General features: G+C 39.4%; 2 protein-coding genes across 4 annotated transcripts in view; one reads left to right on the top strand and one right to left on the bottom strand.

The window, feature by feature from the left end:
* The window catches only part of CCNB3 (cyclin B3), a 91,592-nt gene extending 80,617 nt beyond the window's left edge, over window positions 1–10,975 (top strand). Inside the window, exons 13-14 of one of the 3 annotated variants that reach the window (XR_013375253.1) lie at window positions 6,295–6,339; window positions 6,897–7,202. The gene's annotated coding sequence lies outside the window, so the exon portion shown is untranslated. Of the gene's footprint in view, window positions 1–6,294; window positions 6,340–6,896; window positions 7,203–10,270 lie in introns of those variants that run through there. The other 2 variants (XM_077890369.1, XM_077890368.1) reach the window with 2 other exon arrangements.
* The window catches only part of DGKK (diacylglycerol kinase kappa), a 66,136-nt gene continuing 56,279 nt past the window's right edge, over window positions 10,961–20,817 (bottom strand). Inside the window, exons 17-19 of the mRNA XM_077889895.1 lie at window positions 17,251–17,361; window positions 15,739–15,862; window positions 10,961–14,627 (exon numbers count right to left, since the gene is read on the bottom strand). Coding sequence (XP_077746021.1) covers window positions 14,548–14,627; window positions 15,739–15,862; window positions 17,251–17,361 — 315 coding nt within the window. The 3' untranslated portion in view covers window positions 10,961–14,547. The remainder of the gene's footprint in view (window positions 14,628–15,738; window positions 15,863–17,250; window positions 17,362–20,817) is intronic.

Raw genomic sequence — 20,817 nt, 5'->3', positions numbered from 1 at the left:
AAGATGAAAAGATGGAGAACCATTACCATTCAAAGGGTCCTCAAAAGAAAGCAGGGGTAGCAATCCTCATATCAGATAAATTAAAGGTTATCTCAAAGACTGTAATTAGAGATAAAGAGGGACACTATATCATACTGAAAGGATCTATCTAACAAGAGGACCTAACAATCATGAATATTTATGCCCCTAATGTGGGAGCTGCCAAGTATATCAATCAATTAATAACCAAAGTAAAGACATACTTAGATAATAATACACTAATACTGGGAGACTTCAACACATTCAGCAAATGACAGACCTTCTAAGCACAACATCTCCAAAGAACAAGAGCTTTAAATGATACACTGGGCCAGATGGATTTCACAGATATTTACAAAACTTTACATCCAAACGCAACTGAATACACATTCTTCTCAGGTGCACAAGGAACTTTCTCCAGAATAGACCACATACTGGGTCACAAATCAGGTCTCAACTGATACCAAAAGATTAGGATTGTCCCTGCATATTTTCGGACCATAATACTTTGAAACTTGAACTCAATCTAAAGAAGAAATTTGAAATAAACTCAAACACGTGGAGGTTAAAGAGCATCCAGCTAAAAGAAGAAAGGGTCAACCAGGAAATTAGAGAATAATTATAAAGATTCCTGGAAACTAATGAGAATAAAGGTACAACTGTCCAAAGTCTTTGGGATACAGCAAAAGCAGTCCTATGAGGGAAATACATTGCAATAGAAGCATCCTTCAAAAAATTGGAGAATACTCAAATACACAAGCTAACCTTGCACCTAAAAGAACTGGAGAAAGAACAGCAAATATAACCTACACCAAGCAGAAGGAGAAAGCTAATAAAGATTTGGGCAGAACTCAATGAGATAGAGACCAGAAGAACTGTAGAACAGATCAACAAAACCAGGAGTTGGTTCTTTGAAAGAATTAATAAGATAGATAAACCATTAGCCAGCTTTATTTAAAAAAAAATAGAGAGAGAAAAAAGAAAAAAAGAGAAAAGACTCAAATTAATAAAATCACGAATGTAAAAAGAGAGATCACAACCAATACCAAGGAAATACAAACGATTTTAAAAACATATTATGAGCAGCTATACGCCAATAAATTAAGCAATCTAGAAGAAATGACACATTTCTGGAAAACGACATACTGCCAAAATTGCAACAGGAAGAAATAGCAAACCTGAACAGGCCACTAACCAGGAAGGAAATTGAAGCAGTCGTGGAAAACCTCCCAAGACACAAAGTCCAGGGACAGATGGCTTCCCAGGGGAATTCTATCAAACGTTTAAAGAAGAAACATTACCTATTCTACTAAAGCTGTTCTGAAAGATAGAAAGGGATGGAGTACTTCCAAACTCGTTCTATGAGGCCAACATCACCTTAATTCCAAAGCCAGACAAAGATCCCACCATAAAGGAGAATTATAGACCAATATCCCTGATGAACTTGGATGCAAAAATTCTCAACAAGATACTAGTGAATAGGATCCAACAGTACATTCAGAAGATTATTCACCATGACCAAGTGGGATTTATCCCGGGATACAAGGCTGGTTCCACACTCGTAAAACAATGTGATTCATCATATCAGCAAGAGAAAAAACAGGAACCATATGATCCTCTCAATAGATGCAGAGAAAGCATTTGACAAAAGACAGCATCCATTCCTAATCAAAACTCTTCAGAGTGTAGGGATAGAGGGAACATTCCTCAGCATCTTAAAAGCCATCTACGAAAAGCCCACAGCAAATATCATTCTCAATGGGGAGACACTGGGAGCCTTTCCCCTAAGATCAGGAACACGACAGGGATGTCCACTCTCACCACTACTATTCAACATAGGACTAGAAGTCCTAGCCTCAGCAATCAGGCAACAAAAAGAAATAAAAGGCATTCAAATTGGCAAAGAAGAAGTCAAACTCTCCCTCTCCGCAGATGACATGATACTGTACATAGAAAAACCAAAAGCCTCCACCCCAAGATTGCTAAAACTCATACAGCAATTTGGCAGTGTGGCAGGATACAAAATCAATGCCCAGAAATCAGTCGTATTTCTATACACTAACAATCAGACTGAAGAAAGAGAAATTAAGGAATTAATGCCTTTTACAATTGCACTCAAAAGCGTAAGATACCTAAGAATAAACCTAACCAAAGAGGTAAAGGATCTATACCCTAAAAAATACAGAACACTTCTGAAAGAAATTGAGGAAGACACAAAGAGACAGAAAAATATTCCATGCTCATGGATTGGAAGAATTAATATTGTGAAAATGTCAATGTTACCCAGGGTAATTTACCCATTTTATGCAATCCCTATCAAAATACCATGGACTTTCTTCAGGGAGTTGGAACAAATCATCTTAAGATTTGTGTGGAATCAGAAAAGACCCCAAATAGCCTGGGGAATATTGAAAAAGAAAACCAGAGCCAGGGGCATCACAATGCCAGATTTCAGGTTGTACTACAAAGCTGTGATCATCAAAACAGTGTAGTACTGGCACTAAAACAGACACATAGATCAATGGAACAGAATAGAGAACCCATAAATGGACCCTCAACTCTATGGCAAAGTAATATTCGACACAGCAGGGAAGACTGTCCACTGGAAAAAGGAAAGTCTCCTGAATAAACGGTGCTGGGAAAATTGGACAGCCATGTGCAGAAGAATGAAACTAGACCATTGTCTTACACAAAGATAAACTCAAAATGGATGAAAGATCTAAATGTGAGACAAGAATCCATCAAAATCCTAGAGGAGAACACAGGCAACACCCATTTTGAACTTGGCCACAGCAACATCTTGCAAGATACATGTATGAATGCAAGGGAAACAAAAGAAAAAATGAACTTTTGGGACTTCATCCAGATAAGAAGCTTTTGCACAGTAAAAGACTCAGTCAAGAAAAGTAAAAGACAACCTACAGAAAGGGAGAAGATATTTGCAAATGACCTTTCAGATAAAGGGCTAGTATCCGAGATCTATAAAGAACGTATGAAACTGAACACCCAAGAAAAAAAATCCAATCATGAAATGGGCAAAAGACATGAACGGAAATTTCACCAGGAAGACATAGACATGGCCAACAGGCACGTGAGAAAATGCTATGCATCCCTTGTCATCAGGGAAATCCAAATCAAAACCACGATGAGATACCACCTCACACCAGTGTGAATGGTGAACATTAACAAGATAGGAAACAACAAACGTTGGAGCAGATGTGGAGAAAGGGGAACCCTCTTGCTCTGTTGGTCGGAATGTGAACTGGTGCAGCCACTCTGGAAAACTGCGTGGAGGTTCTTCAACCAGTTAAAAATAGAACTGCCCTATGACCCAGCGGTTGCACTTCTGGTGATTTGCTCTAAAGATACAGATGCAGTGAAACGGCAGGATACCTGCACCCCGATGTTTATAGCAGCAATGTCCACAATAGCCAAACTGTGGAAGGAGCCTCGGTGTCCACTGAAAGATGAATGGGTAAAGAAGATGTGGTTTATGTATACAATGGAATATTACTCAGCCATTAGAAACGACAAATACCCACCATTTGTTTCAACGTGGATGGAACTGGAGGGTATTATGCTGAGTGAAGTAAGTCAATCGGAAAAGGACAAACATTATATTGTCTCATTCATCTGGGGAACATAAAAATTAGTGAAAACAGTGAAAGGGAATAAAGGGGAAAGGAGAGAAAATATGTGGGAAATATCAGTAAGTGTGACAGAACATGACCGACACCTAACTCTGGGAAACCAACATGGCTAGTGCAAGGGCGGTCGAGCAGTGGGATGGGTGACTGGGTGATGGACACTGAGTAGGGCACTTGATGAGATGAGCACTGGGTATTATGCTATATGTTGGCAAATAGAATTCCAATAAAACATATACCAAAAAATTACAAAGCCTCATCCAATAAAGAGAAGATATAAAGGAGTAGAAATCAAGTGGAAACTTTATTTTATTTTTTTAAGTGGAAACTTTAGAATTAAAAAATAGAATAACAAATTTTAAAAACCTCATGGGTAGACAAAATTCGCAAGTGAGATGTTAGAGGACAGTAAACTTGTAGATAAAGATTGTGCAATATACACAACAGAGCAAAAAAAGATTAGCCTCCGAGACTTGTGAAACAGTTTAATAACAGGTCTATCAGTTGTGCCATTGGAATTTCAGATAGAGGAGAAAGATAGAAGTGCTGAAAAAGTCTTTGAAGAAATAGTGGCTGAAAAATTGAGAATTTTGTTGAAAGACACCAACCAACAAATTCAAGAAAATGAGTAAATTCCAACCAGGATAAACCATAAGAAATCCATAGATAGATACATCATGATTAAATTGATGAAAAATAAGACAAAAGAATCTTAAAGGCATCCAGAGAGAAAAAATGCATTGTATATAGGGGAACAATGATTTGAATGGCTGCAGATTTATTATCAGAAATCTAGATGAGAAGGAAGCAACATGAAAATTTTCAAGTATCGAAAGATTTGTCAGCCCAGAATTCAATATCCAACAAAAAATATCCAACAAAAAATATCCTTTAGGGATGAAGATCAAATTTAAAATACAATTCAGATGAAGGAAAACTAAGTAAATTCATTGTAAGCAGACAGGCTGAAAAAGAATTGGTAAAAAGGACTTTCGTCCTACAGAAATGAAATTTTACCAAAAGGGAAATTTGAACATTGGGAATTAAAAAAACAGAAGTAAATACCTGGGTAAATATAATAGACTATTTTTCTTCTTTTGAGTTTTGACTGAATGTAATACAATATTTTCTGAAGTGATTTTCATTATATGTAGATGTAATACATAAGACAATGATAGCATAAAGTGGAGAAGGTAGAGGGCCCAATATGCTGGTAAGGAATTTACACTGCAATTGAATTGGTAAAATATTGATTGTAAATAGACTTTGAAAGGTAGGTATTTTGTAATCTCAGAGCAACTACTAGAAGTTATACAAAGAGATGTCAACATCATAATAGACATATTAAAATTAGATACTAAAAAATGTTCAAATCTAAAAGGAAAAGGGAATCAGAATAATACCAGAGAGACCAAACAGAAAAATAGTAAAATGGCAAATCTTGATCCAGTCATATCAATAATTATACTAACTGGTCTAAACATATCACTTAAAAGACAGATTGTGGGGCATCCCGGGTGGCTCAGCGGTTTAGCGCTGCTTTCAGCCCAGGGCCTGATCCTGGAGACCTAGGATAGATCGAGTCCCACGTCAGGCCCCCTGCATGGAGCCTGCTTCTCCCTCTGCCTGTGCCTGTGCCTCTCTCTCTCTCATAAATAAATAGAATATTAAAAAAAGACAGATTGTCAGAATGGATTAAAAAACAACACGCAACCATATGCCAATGACAGAAACTAACTTCAAAAATAATTACATGGATAGGTTAAAAGCAAATGAATGAAAACAGATACCATTCAAAACTAATCAAAAGAAATTTGAATGATGTTAATATAACATCAAAATTGACTTCAGAGCAAAGAAATTGCCAGTTAATTATGCATAATTAAACAGGAATATTATATATTAATACAAATGTCAATTCATGAGAATATATAGTAATCCAAACTATGTTTATTCTTAATAAGTTCAAAATACAAGAGGCAAAAATTGACATAGCTGAAAGAACAGACAAGTCTACAATTTCAGCTTTAGTAATTGATGGAAAATAGACAAAATCAGAAAGGATATTGGAACACCATCAATCCACTGACTGCAACTGACATTTATAAAATACTACACACAAGAACAGTAGGAATACACACTCTTCTCAAGTGCACATGGAACATTCACCAAGACAGACCATATCCTAGGTCACAAAAGAAGTCTTTTTTAAAAGTTTTAATTTAAATCCCACTTAGTTAACATACAGTGAAGTATTAGTTTCAGGTAGTATAGTGATTCAACAATTCCATACACTACCTTGTACCTGTCACCTATTTAACCCATTCACCCACCCACCTTCCTTCTGGTAACTATCAATTTATTTCTGTAGTGAAGAGTCTGTTGATCAGAGATATTGCCCTGTAGCTCTTTTTTTTTTAATGGAGGTTTTATCTGGTTTTGGTATCAGGTTTAGTGCTGGCCTCCTGGAATTATTTTGGACTTTTCCTTCCTTTTTTATTTTTTGAAATAGTTTGAGAAGAATAGGTATTAACTCTTTAAATGTTTGCTACAATTTGCCTGTGAAGCCAGCTGAACTGGACTTTTCTTTGCAGGGAAATTTTTGATTATTGATTCAATTGCTTTGCAGGTTATCGGTCTGTTCAAATTTTCTATTTTTCCTGTTTCAGTTTTGGTAAGTTATATGTTTCTCTGAATTTATCCATTTCTTTAAGGTTGCCCAATCTGTTGGCATATAGTTTTTCATAATACTCTCCTATGATTGTATTTCTGTGGTGTTGGTTGTCATTTCTTCTCTCTCATTTGTGATTTTTTTGGGTCCTTTCTCTTTTCTTTTTGGTATGTCTGGCAAGAGGTTTATCAGTTTTATTAATTTTTTCAAAGAACCACATCTGGTTTCATTGATTTGTTCTTTTGGGTTATTTTTAGCTTCTATATCATTTATTTTTGCTCTAATCTTTATCATTTCCTTCCTTCTGGTGGCTCTAGGCTATATTTGTTGTTCTTCGCCTAGCTCCTTTATGTGTAAGGTTAGGTTGTTTGAGATATTTCTTGCTTTTCGAGGTTGGCCTGTATTGCTATACACTTCCTTCTTCCAACCACTTTTGCTGAATCCTAAAGATTTTGGATAACTGTGTTGTCTTATTTGCTTCCATGTATTTTAAATTTTTTCATTGATATCCCCGTTTAGTATCATGTCATTTAACCCCCATGCATCTGTTATCTTTCCAGATGTTTTCCTGTGGTTGACTTCCAGTTTCATAGCATTGTGGTCAGAAAAGATGCATGGTATGACTTTGATCTTCTTGAATTTGTAGAGGCCTGTTTTGTGCCCTAATATGTGATCTGTTCTGGATAATGTTCTATATACCCTTGAAAAGAATATATTCTGCTTTTTTAGGATGGAATGTTCTTTTTTATTTTTGGAATGTTCTTAATATATCTATTAAGTCCATTTGTCCCCATGTGTCATTCGAAGCCATTATTTCATTTTCTGTTTAAGCAATCTGTCCATTGATGTAAATGTGTTGTGTTAAAAATTTAACATCCATGATAAAAATGATCAATAAACTAAGAATAGATGGAAACTTTCTCAACCTGATAATGATTATCTCCAAAAATCTACATGTATTGTACTTAATGGTGAAAGACTGAAGATGTTCTTCCTAAAATTAGGAACAAGGCAGATATTCACTTTTACCAGTCTTATTCAACATTATACTGGAAATTTTAAGCAGTGTAATGAGACAAGAAAAATAAGTAAAAAGAATACAGATTAGAAAGAAAGGAATAAAATTGACCTTTTTTTTTGCAGATGGCATGATTATGTTGTAGAAAATCTCAAAGAATCTACAAAAAATACCCCTCCTAGAACTAACATATTGTTTAGCAAAATCACAGAACACAAGATCAACACACAAAAATCAATCACAGTTCTATATTCTGGCAATGTACAAGGAAATTAAAGCTTTAAAATGCCATTTATAATAGCTCTTAAAAATGAAATGCTTGAGTATAAATCTATTAAAACATTTATAAAATCTATGTGATGGAAAATACAAACTACTGATGAAAGAAATCATATAAATTGATAGGCATCATGTTTATGGAATGGAAGTGTCAACTTAGTAAAGATGTCCCTCCTCAAATTGGTCTGTAAATTTAACTCAATGCCAGTCAGAGTCCTAGCAGGTTTTCTTCTTGTAGATATAGACAAACTGACTGTAAAATTTACATGGGCAAATGACCTAGAGTAGCTAAGATAATTTTGAGAAAAAATAAGGAATCATATTAAAGACTTACTATAAAACTACAGTAATGAATATGGTATGTTATGATGAAGAAGAGAAAGAACAATGTATGAATAGAGAGTCCAGAAATAGACCCATACAATTATGGATGTAGGTGTAAAAGCAATTCAGTGATAAAGGCAGTCTTTTCAATACATGGCATTAGAACAATTAGACATCCACATAGTAAAAAATGAACCTTCATATAAACCTTACATTAGGGGATCCCTGGGTGGCTCAGTGGTTTAGTGCCTGCCTTCGGTCCAGGGCATGATCCTGGAGTCCCAGGATCGAGTCCCACATAGGGCTCCCTGCATGGAGCCTGCTTTTCTCTCTGCCTGTGTCTCTGCCTCTGTGTGTGTGTGTGTGTCTCTCATGAATAAATAAAATCTTTTATAAAAAGTAAACCTTGGGATCCCTGGGTGGTGCAGCGGTTTATCGCCTGCCTTTGGCCCAGGGCGCGATCCTGGAGACCCGGGATCGAGTCCCACGTCGGGCTCCCGGTGCATGGAGCCTGCTTCTCCCTCTGCCTGTGTCTCTGCCTCTCTCTCTCTCTGTGTGACTATCATAAATAAATAAAAATAAAAAAAAATAAACCTTGCATTATACAAAAATTAACTCAAAGTTAGTTATATATCTAAAATTAAAATATAAAACTATAAAACCTTTAGAATTCAACATAAAATCTTTATGACCTGGGGTTAAATTGGATTTTCTGAGCAGCAGTGCTATTGACATTTTAGGCCGGATAAATAATTCTTTGTTTTGGGAATTTTCCTGTGCATTGTAGGAAACTTGGCAATTTCTCTGGCCTTTATCCATTAAATACCAGTAGCACCCCCCTCTCATGCTATGACAACAAAAAATGTGCCTAAACAATTGCCCAGTGTCCCTGGGGCAAAGTTATCCCTGGTTGAGAACTACTGAGTTAGAGGAGGAATTTTTAGATATGACACTAAAGGTGCAATCCATAGAAGAAAAAAATGAATTATTCTTTCTATAAAAATGTAACATTTTTCCTCTGAAAAATATTCTTGAGAGGATGAGAAGACAAACTACGGACTGGTGAAAGATATTTGTAAATTATATATCTGACAAAAACCTTGGATGCAGAATATATAAAGAATTCTGAAAACCCAACAATAAGTAAATGAAAAACACAATTACAAACACAGGGAAAAGAATTTGAACACTTAACCAAAGAGGATTTAAGTATGACAAGCACATAAAAAGATTTTTAACATCATCTATGATGTTATGATGAGGTGCCTCTAAACATCTTGTAGAATGGCTAAAGTAAAATTACTAAATTCCAAGAGCTGGTGAGGATGTAGAGCAAGTAAAACTCTCAAACGTTGCTAGTTTGGATGCAAAATGGGACACTCTAAAAAATAGTTTGGAAGTTTCTTATTAAATTGAAACATGCATTATGATATAACCCAGCAATCCTACTCCTGGGTATTTATCTTAGAGAAGTGAATACAATAGCCTGAATATTAATGTTTATAACAGCTCTATGCATAATTGTCCCAAACTGGAAACAACCTAAAGTTTCTTTGGTAAATAGATAAACAAATATATCCATACAATGAAATACTATTCAGCAATGAAGAAGAACAAACTTGATTCACATGACAACTTGAAAGAATCTGAAAGCCTTTATACTGAGTTTAATAAGCTTATCCCAAAATGTTACATATTCTATGACATTCTTGAAAGGTCTAAACTGTAGGGATGGAAAATAGTTCAGAGATTAGAGTTAGGGTTAAGGAATATGTCTTTAAATCAGGAATGACTCAAGAAATTTACTGGAGCAGTGGAAACTGTTCTGAATCCTGATAGTAGTAGTGGTTACACGAATGCCTATATGTGTGAAAATTCACTGAATCATACACCAAAAAAAGCAATTTTACTGTATAATAAAAAAACAAGACAAATTGTATTCTGATGGTAATTCACTGGCCTACAGGATTAGTCTAAGCTTCTTAATATGAATTACAGAGCCCACTCTGGTGGTAGTTCCTCAGCAACAGGGCTGATTCCTTCATAAAGCCTAAGAATGTCATTTTTATGTGGGTAGACTGAAATGTGGTCCTGAAGGTCAGAACTTTTCTTTTGGGCAGCCCAGGTGGCTCAGCGGTTTAGCACCACCTTCGGCCCAGGGCATTATCCTGGAGACCCGGGATTGAGTCCCATGTCAGGCTCCCTGCATGAAGCCTGCTTCTCTCTCTGCCTGAGTCTCTGCCTCTCTCTCTGTGTGTGTCTCTCATGAATAAATAAATAAAATCTTTATAAAAATACTTTTTTGTCTTTCAGATTTTAATATTGGAGAGTCAAGGATTTACAAGATCTGAGTTCTCACTCTGGGTTAGCATTTTTGTGGAATCCTGGTCTAATACAGTCTCAGTGACCTACCTATGAAATGTGACCAATAACTGCCCCCACCCCCAGAGTCCCTGTTTGGCCAGAAATTGAACTGATTTTGATCCTAATTGAGCCTAACCCATTTTTTCATCTGAACAAAACTTCTTCCCACCTCAAAACGTTTTGGAACGGAGAGGAGTTACGTGATAAATGTCTTAGTGGGGGGCAGATTTTATTTTCAAACGTTTTTCAAGGTGCTTTTTGCACTTATGCATCTATTTAGCAGTCTGGGCTGTACTCCTCTACCTCATTTCACCTTTCCAGTAACTAATTCATTTACTTGAAATCTGGATCCTGCATAAAGTTGAATTCTAGAACAATTACAGTTACAGTGGTAGATATTTCCCCACAGGATTGCCTTGAGTTGTGGTTATATTTTAGAATTTTCTGTGGTAGCTGTTTCAGTGTTAGGATTATCCCGATGGAGACTCTTGGCTTTGTGCTGCTGCTGTCCTCTTAACCTTCTATCCCTATGTGCATGGGACTTATTTAGAGTCTGGATGACTACCCAAGCCCACCTCCCATTTCCATTCCTGTTCGTTTAACTCCCCCCATGCTGAGGTAAATGATGAGACACTGGTGTTTATTACATTTATCCATTTATTAAAATATTTTATGAAGCAAAACTTTATTAATTTTGAGGACTGGTGTTCCATTTTTTTTTGGGGGGAGGAGGAATAGGCACACTTTATAGACCTTTTCTTTCTGCTTTTTTTCTATTACCCCTAACTACCCTAGTTTCCTCCCCCAACCAGACCCTGGCCCTGCTGTTTATTTGCAGGGACCTGTGAGGAAACAAAAAACACAGAAGAGGAAACAGCATGGATTACAGATTAGCAGACAGACAAATGCAATTCCATAAACCATATAGCCAGTCAGGGTTCTTCACAGGATGGAATGGTGTTCATGGGTTTGTTTGCTTTGGTATCAGTTTCTACCTCTTATGAAGCTAAAATTCTTCCACTTGTGTCCCAAGGGAAGATGATGTTGACCCTAACTGATTCTTCTGATCAACCTATAACCTAAGTTATTAAGTTCAAAATGCCTTCCTTATTCTTACCCTGCCCTTTTAGACACAGCACAGGCCCTTTTGGGAGTGGGGATTGAAAGCTGCTGGCCTCCTGTAGTATTGATACCAGAAGCACTTGATGGCAGTCCAAATCTATTGGTATTCTCTTTCCCCATGATTCTTCTGGTTGGGAATTGCCCACTCAACCAAACCCTCAGAAAATACTACCAAAGATGCAACCAAACCCCAGAACTTTGGCTCTTAATGGCATCTCTGAACATAATTAAGATGGATATTTGGTGTCTGGTTCCACCACCCGAGCAACTATATTACTGAAATCAGTTAACAATGAAGCTCTAAAAGCAGCTTATGCTTCTAGAGGGTTAGCCAACTCCCTTGAGAAAGAGATCACCACTTCCTGCTTTGTTTCTAAGATAATACATTTAAAGTGCTCAGCAAGCTGTCTTCCTTTTGGGGAATCAATTGGTAATTAGGCAATTTAGGAGGTAACCGAGTGGTTTGGTAAGCCACACCTGCTTCTGGGTATCATCAGCTATCAATTCTCCATGAGTTGACTTCAACCCCAAATCCAAGTGGTTTCATTCAATATCATTCTGACTCAGGGTGAGAGAAGAGGATGGGTGAAAGGGAATCCAGATAGTACCACAGAGCAACAGTAGCATTACAATATACAAAGACAAATATCAAAGTAAGCACAAGAGATGGAGCCCTATTACAGTTTACTATCATCAGTGATAAAGATAGAAGACACAGCCCTGCTTAGGCACTGCCAAGATAAAGCTACCCTCTCCCAGGACTTCCTTCTGTTCCCTAAAATTTGCTCATCTGGAAATTTTCCATTTTGAAATAGCTCTTCTGAGAAAATATGTAACTTGGTTCCCAACTCCGTTAGTCACTATGTGTGCAAGTGTTAATGCGTCAACCACAGAGGAGCCAAGTTGGGCTGCAATGGTGACCTTGCTGATTTGATCTAATACCTTCTCCTAGGAAGAAAGAGTGATGCAGAGAAAGCCAACAATACAGCAACAGCACATTTCCCACTCAAATACATACAATAAGTTAACATATTCTGATGCTTAAATAAGTTTTAAATGTTTTCTCTCATCTTTTTCCATTAACTTTCTTCTCTAGTTGTAGAGCTAGGACTTTTTTGTTTGGCACAGCAATCAGACATGTAGGGACTATCCCCTTGTTAGTGTTTTTCTCCTCACCCCTGCAGAGGTGGAACACAGGTGGCTGGTTTAAGTAGGCAAGGCTGGTGGAGTTCCAGAGTTGAGAACCAGTGCTTGGAGTCTGGATTGTGCACCTCGATGAACCAGCCATTGGACTGAGTCAGGAATTGAGCACGCTAAGTTTGTCTGAGAAGTGGGGAGAGGCCAGTTTTCTGGCTTTCTCTTGATAAAGGGGAAGGGACACTTATGAAAGGTATGAGTTAAAGGGGGTGGAGTGGGAATACAAGGCAGACCAGAGAGAACCTCTCTGGACACTAGTATTTGATTAGATTTGCCTGGCTGTGGGTAGGCATTCAAAAAATGTGAATAGGGATTTGGGGCAATTTTGGCCTAGTTTGTTTTCATGAGAAATTTCAAAGAACCATGGGACAAGCAGAGGCTTTTAGCCTCCATTTCTCTAGGCCCATGTTCTTTCTGATCACTCTGGATGTCCCTCTGTACTCAACGGAAAGGAGCAAGATGGGAGATTCAAAGGTCATTTGAGGACTGACCCAACAGCCTGTCCAGAAGACTCAGGCCAAGATGGAGCTTGTGGGGAAGGCCTAGGTTGTGACTTGTCAGGCAGTCCCTAGCTCAGGCATCTAAGTCACAGAGCTCAAGGCCTGGTTGCTCCATATAGTCTTTACTGGAGAAGGGGACAGCACAGTTTGTGGCAGTTGCTGATGTAGAGTCCAGGATAAATAGAGCAAAAAAGGCAGAATGCCAGCTAAGCCCCCTTCTCTAGGGCATTGGTGTTTTTGTTCCCCCTTCCGTGGCCTGGCTCAGAATTTTACGGTGGGTGGGGGAAGAGGCGCATCAGAATCAGCTGGGCTATAGGTAGATCCCAGCCACTTCTAAGATGCTGAAAATGCACCAAAAGATCAGAAGCTCCACCAAGAACTAGGGCAGTTGGTAGAGGCATGTATGTGTGGGAATGGGGGATGGGATCAGGGTGGGGAGGGATTCCTGGGTTAGCACAATAAATAATAGGGTCACTTAGAGGTTGAGTTGTATTTTCAGTTCTTAAAAAGAAAAAAATATATATATATATATACACACACACACACACACATCTTTATGTCTCTGTACATAATCTATACTGCAGCACAGCGGCAAAACATTTAGTTAAAAAATCCAGCGAGAATACAGGCAAACACTCCATGGCGGCATGCAGGCTAAGGTCAAGGCAGTAGCAGGGGATCCTGTATAGTTGCCATAGAGGTGAGCTCCAACCAGTGGGCCCATCCAGCCACCACAGCACCACCTGGACATGTGCAAAGACGTATATGCACACATGGAAAAACACAAAGGGTTTGCAGAGAAAGCAGCCACCATGTCTCCAAGAAAAGATTTCACATGGTTATTATAATGGGCAAATGGACAAGCCCCCAGGACCTAGTTCTCATCTTAATAAAGCCAAGTAGAAGAGACCTCCTGAAGTTACAAGTTGCAACTGGCAGGGATTGGGGTAGAAACAACCAAGCCTGGCTGTCCCTACCCCTCTCCTTATCTCCCTGAGAGTAATTTCTTTCTTTCTTTCATTCCCTAACATCCAATAGTTTCTCTGCTCATCAGAGAAAAGGGTTCCCAAGTTCCCCGAAGAGGTGAACTTTCTTGAATCCTCTGTAGATCCCAGGCCATTCATAATGAGCTTATCCCAAGTAAATACTGTAGTTGCTCAAGCTGCACAGAGAAGGAGAACTGAACAAAACAACTCGGAACAAGAATCTTTGGCCAATGAGAAAATGTAAACCTCTAAGGAGACCTGATTGAGTCCAGGAAAAGCATATTAGTGTAAAGAATTGGAGGATCTTTCTTAGTGGTGTTCATGTTTGCTCTGAAATAATTTAGTCTAGCCTATAGTGAGGTTTTCAGAGTTTTGCAGTGGAATTCTAAACATTGTGAGTTCTCCTTCCAGCTTTTAAGGACTACAGTTGAAATCCCGATGATGTTGGAGGATCATCATCTTTTGCTTCATCTTCACGATTTCTGTAATGCCACAAACGTCCTTTAGAGAAAAAACAAGTATGGAAATAATGTTAGCACACTGCAGATGCCCAAATGTATGGACCCTAAAGAGAGCCAACAAAGAGCCTGTCAGGAGACAGACTAATTTGTTCCTTTTATACCAACTACCTCTGAATCCTCAAGAATACCAGCTGATACCATGTGAGCCTATCACAAATGGATGAGTTCTCAGAACCTGACACTCCACAGAACTTGTGTTGACCCCTTCAGAGCCTTCAGAAAGACTTTCAAACACCATGGTCTCTGAACTGGAAGACTCTTAGGAAATCAAACCAGTTGAACCAAACTTAAGAAAACAGCTTGATCCAAGAAATTCTCTCTTGGCATCTGTGCAAATTCTCACTTCCTCTGAAACAAACAGCCACCCTCCAGCCCTTTTCCCCCCATGTCAATTATTGGTATATCTCTCAAGCTTCCATGTTATCTAGGTCCCAAATTTAGGATAGACCACTGACATCAGAATTGGCATAACTGACTACTCTAGGAGAACTTTTTTTTGAGCCCCACTAACATCAATAATGCTTAAGTCCAACTCCAAAGAAGGGATTCAAATAATGGATTCAAATAATGAAACATAGAAAACTTACATTTCCAGGGATTTACAGATAAGGAATAAAAGTGTTCAGATAGGTCATAGAAGCTATTTACCCTGTAGCTGCCCAGCACTGATATCCCAACCCATCTCAAACAATACTGTTCTCTGGAGCACAACCAAAAGTTTGTAGCTGTATTTGACTGTGAGAGTGATCTAAGTATGCCTATTTTGCCATACTTTTATCAACCAAGGACATGAATGGGCCAAGCAGAAAAGTGACTCCCTGTTTTCATTTTTCTCTTCAGCTATCCATATCACAGAGACCACACAGTGTGGTTCCTTCTCAGGTTCTTCCCACTGTCCATATCACTTTTTAACTCACAGTTTGTCTAAGAGGCTGCTTGGCATTGTCTAAGGTTGGGTCCCAAGCCATCTCCTCCTCCATCACCACAATATCTGTGAACATTTCTAATGGGAGCTCTAGGTCCCTGGGAGGTACCTGGGTTGCTGGGGGAGTCTTCATGACTCCTATTCCTGTGGGTGGGGGGCCACTTACCAATAAAACCCTGGACTCTTTGGCCTGATTTAGGCTTATCTTCCTCTTCTAGCTTCGTCTTCCCCAATTTGGGGAACTTAACTTTCAATCTGATGCTTCTACTGTCAGTGTCTGAAGATTTTTCCTGGGAAACCACAGCAAAAGGAAGGTCAAAATCAGTTGCCTAACATTCAGAAACAATTCCTGGAGGTTGGCAAGTTGGTGAACAAGGATGGCAGCAGAAAGCAGGTATATTTGCTATCTATCCAAGTGTGGGAGATTATTCCCATGCCCTAGGAAGGTAAATGATCTTTACTAAGATCCTACTCTGTGCCACATTCCTTGCTAAATACTTTAATAAATATTCTTATATAAACCCCCAAACAACCTTGTAAGGTGGCTGTTATCACTCCTATTTTAGAAATGAGGAAGTGATGGCTTGGAGAGGTAAAGTATTTTTCCTGAGGTCATATGGCTAGGGATTGGAAGTGTAAGACTGCTAGGATTACACTGCTAACTCATATGGCATCTCTGCATGAATTAGAAAAAAAGCATCTCTTCTTTCAGACATATGGTTTGATGAGCTGCAATACACTTCCTTGGACAAATACCTTCAATATAAGGAAGAAGCTGCTCCCAAGCCACCTTCTTCCCTGTCTGGAACGCAAAGGGGGTTCTCCACACATAGGTTTTAATTATGAATGTGGGTTCTTTGCTGTCCAGATCATGCAGGCTCTTTAAATCCAGCTTAGTCTTCCAACCTCCCAACCCTCTTATTCCTGCTAAAGTGTGCTTATTTTACCACTGATTTTAGTAAAACATAATTCCCAGGTTAACTTTGTTGCCAGAAAGTCCTGCCAAACACATTCCAGGCAACTTTGGGATTTTAATTTCTTCAAGATATTTATACCTCCAATCCCCTCCATTAGAGAAAGAGTATAAACCTATCCTCCTCCTCTTCCTGATCTGATGTCCAAAAATGACAGCATCCCCACAGCTATATTGTAGCCACTGCTGCCATGACTTTCTTTTAAGCCACATACCTGCTAAGGGAAGGCATTGAGCCTGCTATCTTCCCAGAGTGGGAGGGACAGGAAGCAGCAGAGAGAGATGTTTTAACCACCCATATGGCCCAGACACCAACTATTTAAAACAGATGTTAGCTGCAAACAACTTGTATTGGTCATAATGGTATGTGCCAGGTAAAATCCAGTTCCTAGTAGCAGATATTGGGCAGGGAGTGGGAATTGTGATCAGAGAACAGCATAGAAAAAACCAATCTTGCTTATTCTTTCCCAGTCATCTCTCGCCACAGAGTAGCTCTTCTTTTCGGTTATTTTTCCATGATCATCCAGTTTTTCAATATGCTTTCTGTCATGTCCTGTCTGCTTATGATGAGGAGAGGGCTCATTTAAGCTGAAGCTGAAAGCCACTAGTGGACACCTGCTACATCAGTCCCTATGTCCCGGCCCACACTGGAAGGAATCAAGAGAAGCCCTCTTCCTTTTATTTTCTAATCCCCAGTTAACATACCTTGGGAACAAGGATTGAATTCATCCAGTTGATCTTGGATAGCTTTTCAAACTCCTTATTCATGGTTTCCAGGGCAGTTTGCAGTGTGGCCTCATCCTCAGGATTTCTCAGCTGGTAAAGACAGGAAAAAGAATGAGTGTCCAATGCCTAACACCCTTCATAAACCCTGGCTCCCTCCCACACTCTTAGTCCTTGCTAGTGGCCATGAGACCCCAGGGTGCCAACTTGTATTTCCTTTGGCCATGGGGTCAGTGGAAAGTGTAACTAGCTCTTTATTTGCTCAATAGGGAGATTCAGGAAACAACCATATTGTGGTGATTTCTGTGGAGCTGGGCATGCTCACAGTTTGGCAAAGCAGAGAGGCCTTTTGACCAGTATGAATTAACACTTAAGTTATGCTCCTACAGCTTAAGGTCCAGAAAAAGGGTCTTACTCCTGATCCTCAAGTCCTTGGAGACATCTAAGTGTCCCTCTAAATAACAGCTACCAATTTCTAGTCCATTCTGTATGCCAGTCATTGTGCATATGTGATATCATTCTATCTTCCCAATAACTTTATAATACTTTACAAAGTACTAGTCTCATTTTATAGGCAAGAAAAGAGACTCAAAGTAGTTTGATGCTCAGGATCACATACCTAGACAGAAACTCAGATCTGTTTAACTCTATAGCCCACCTTATATAACACATTGCCCAGAAAGGATATGTGGGGTGGCCAGATGCTGGGGGAATCTTTATTAGACAGTTACCATAATGTAAAGGCTCCTTTGTGAAGCAAGGAGAAAGCTGGAGAGAGATTGGCTCAACTTTTTCCTTTCTGTCAAAGAGGGTCTGCCTCCCCAAGGCTGTGCTTTAGCCCCTATGCTAGTCACTCTTTGTAATTAATAAATGAGATCCAGATGGCTTGTCCCACAGGTTCAAGAAACAAAGCTTAAGCATTCCCTAATAACCCCCAGAACCCACAGGATGAACTCTGTACAGTCCATGGGAGAGTTAAAATGAATTCTTCTGGGGCCATCTCTAACTCAGAAGAACCAAGTCCTAGATCAGCATCATAGCTGAGTTAGTTCATGTTCCATTAACTAGTGACCTGAAAGAACAGATAGATGTGTGTTTCTATCATCAGCCCTGACATGGTTTTCAGCCCACATATTTTGGCCTCACCTCTCCTTCCTGTCATATACTTTACTTTAAATCTGGCACTTATGTAGCTTCTAGCTGTGCATGGGCTACTTGATGCTCCAGCTATAAATGGAGCCTTGCCAACAGTCACAGATGGATGGCAGGTGAATAGGTGGGGGATTTGGTTGGAGCAAGGGTTGGGATGTGAGAGAGAAATAAGTCAGTCCTGACAAATAATTTTTTGATTTACAACCAATGATTTAGGACAGTACAGAGTAGCCCAGATGCACAGGACATGTGTGTGCACATGGCAGTAGGATGGGGGATAGCAGGTGTCAGGTAGAAATGGCTATCACTTCAAGGGAGAAAGGGGCAGGGAGTCCATTGGGGGTATACTTACCAAAAATGCTCAAAATGGATTTGGTAGTCAAACCCAAAGCCACAGAGAAGAAAAAGGGATTTGAGGCCTTGGAAAATTATTTCTAATCATAATGAGAGAAGAATAAAATGGCTTCCTAATGACTTCCTATTTAGCATCCAGAGACAGGCTCTGAAAAATTGTAGGTGGTGTGTTTGAGTCTCATGCTCTATCCTCCTCTCCTTCTGTCTCTACTGGAGACTTTGTCCAGAAATCTCTGAGGTAAATATGTGGACTGACTCAGAGGATGTCAATCCTTATTTCTTGGTTCCTGTTCTTTTTTTAAAAGAATGTATTGGGCAGCCCGGGTGGCTCAGCGGTTTAGCACCGCCTTCAGTCCAGGGCCTGATCCTGGAGTCCCGGGATCGAGTCCCACGTAGGGCTCCCTGCGTGGAGCCTGCTTCTCCCTCTGCCTGTGTCTCTGCCTCTCTCTCTCTCACTCTGTGTCTCTCATGAATAAATAAATAAAATCTTTAAAAAAAATAAGTGGACTACTATTAACTCTTTGATTTATTAAAAAAAATAAAAGAATGTATTAATTATTCATGAGAGGCACAGGGAGAGGCAGAGACATAGGCAGAGGGAGAAGCAGGCTCCCTATGGGGAGCCTAATATGGGACTTGATCCCAGGAGCCTGGGATCATGACCTGAGCCAAAGGCAGATGCTCAACCACTGAGCCACCCAGGTGTCTGTCTTGGTGCCTGTTCTAATACATCACTGGCCATAGCATAATTGAGGTTGACAAATAAAGAAAGTGGGAATGGGATTTGCTTCATCATAAATCTACATCCCTCTGTCAACACTGAGCTGCTTACTGCCCTCCTTCAAGGGGAAGAATAACAACATCAAAATGAAATAAGCTTTATTTCCATGTCACTTCTGACAGCCTTTCTGGAGATACATGATTATTCTTAGTTAGCTGCTGCCTGCCCCCTATTCTTATTTGGATGGATGTATGTGTGTGTGGGTCCTTATCAGGTCCTTACCCTATGTTAAGTGTGGTATATCCTCAGTTCAGGTTGTTGGTTGGCACAAACCAATTTTCATGCCATGAGCTTCAAGAAAGCCTGACTGGCCATGAGTGGCCAAGCTCCATGTTTCCTGCTGCTCAGATTGGCAAGGCCATTGAGCTCTGCCTATATATAGAGAGTACTTCTGTTGCTGTTGTTTAAGGCTGAAAGATCCTAGCTTGGGGCTCAGATGCTGGGACAGCCTGTCATGATTGCCTTAGCCACCTGTGCAGTGTGTCAATTAGATGTACAAATGGAAAAGGGGAAGTGGATGCACTTCTTGCAATATCAACTCAGAAGCCCCTCTTCAAATAAACCTTAATTAGATGAGAGGCAAGAACAGCACCTGCCTCAGGGCTTTAGCAGCAAACCCAAAAGTGGGGTGGTCATGATCAGTTGACTCATCAGAGCATACTCATCCAGTATGACTATGGGCTTTGCATTATGAGAAACATTAAACTATTCTTGTAGTTCAAAAAACTGAGTTTCAGTTCATTTTCCCTAACACTAATAAAATCTACCATCTATCAGGCTGCTACTATGTGCCAGGCCAGGTATGCACTTAATATATAATAGTTAATTTAATTCTCACAACAACCTGGAGAGGTAGAGACTACAATTACTATTTTATAGATAGGGAAACTGAGACCCAGATATGTGAGGTTACTTTACACAGCTAGTGTCATGGATTCAATTGTGTACCCCCAAGAAAGATGTGTTGAAATCCTAGCCCTCAGTACTTCAGAATATGACCTTATTTGGAAATGGCATCATTACAGATGAGGTCATACTGGAGTAGGGTAGGCCACTGATCCAGTATCCTTATAAGACAATGGTCATGTGAAGATGAGAAACATAGGAGGAATACCATGTGAAGATGGAGGATTGGGGGGGAGGAGCAAGATGGCGGAAGAGTAGAGTCTCCAAATCACCTGTCTCCACCAAACTACCTAGAAAACCTTCAAATTATCCTGAAAATCTATGAATTCGGCCTGAGATTTAAAGAGAGACCAGCT

Source organism: Canis aureus, chromosome X (genome assembly GCF_053574225.1).
Source record: "Canis aureus isolate CA01 chromosome X, VMU_Caureus_v.1.0, whole genome shotgun sequence".
Lineage (NCBI taxonomy): Eukaryota > Metazoa > Chordata > Mammalia > Carnivora > Canidae > Canis > Canis aureus.
The sequence above is the reverse complement of the archived record's forward strand: the minus strand, read 5'-3'. Positions and strand labels throughout refer to the sequence as shown.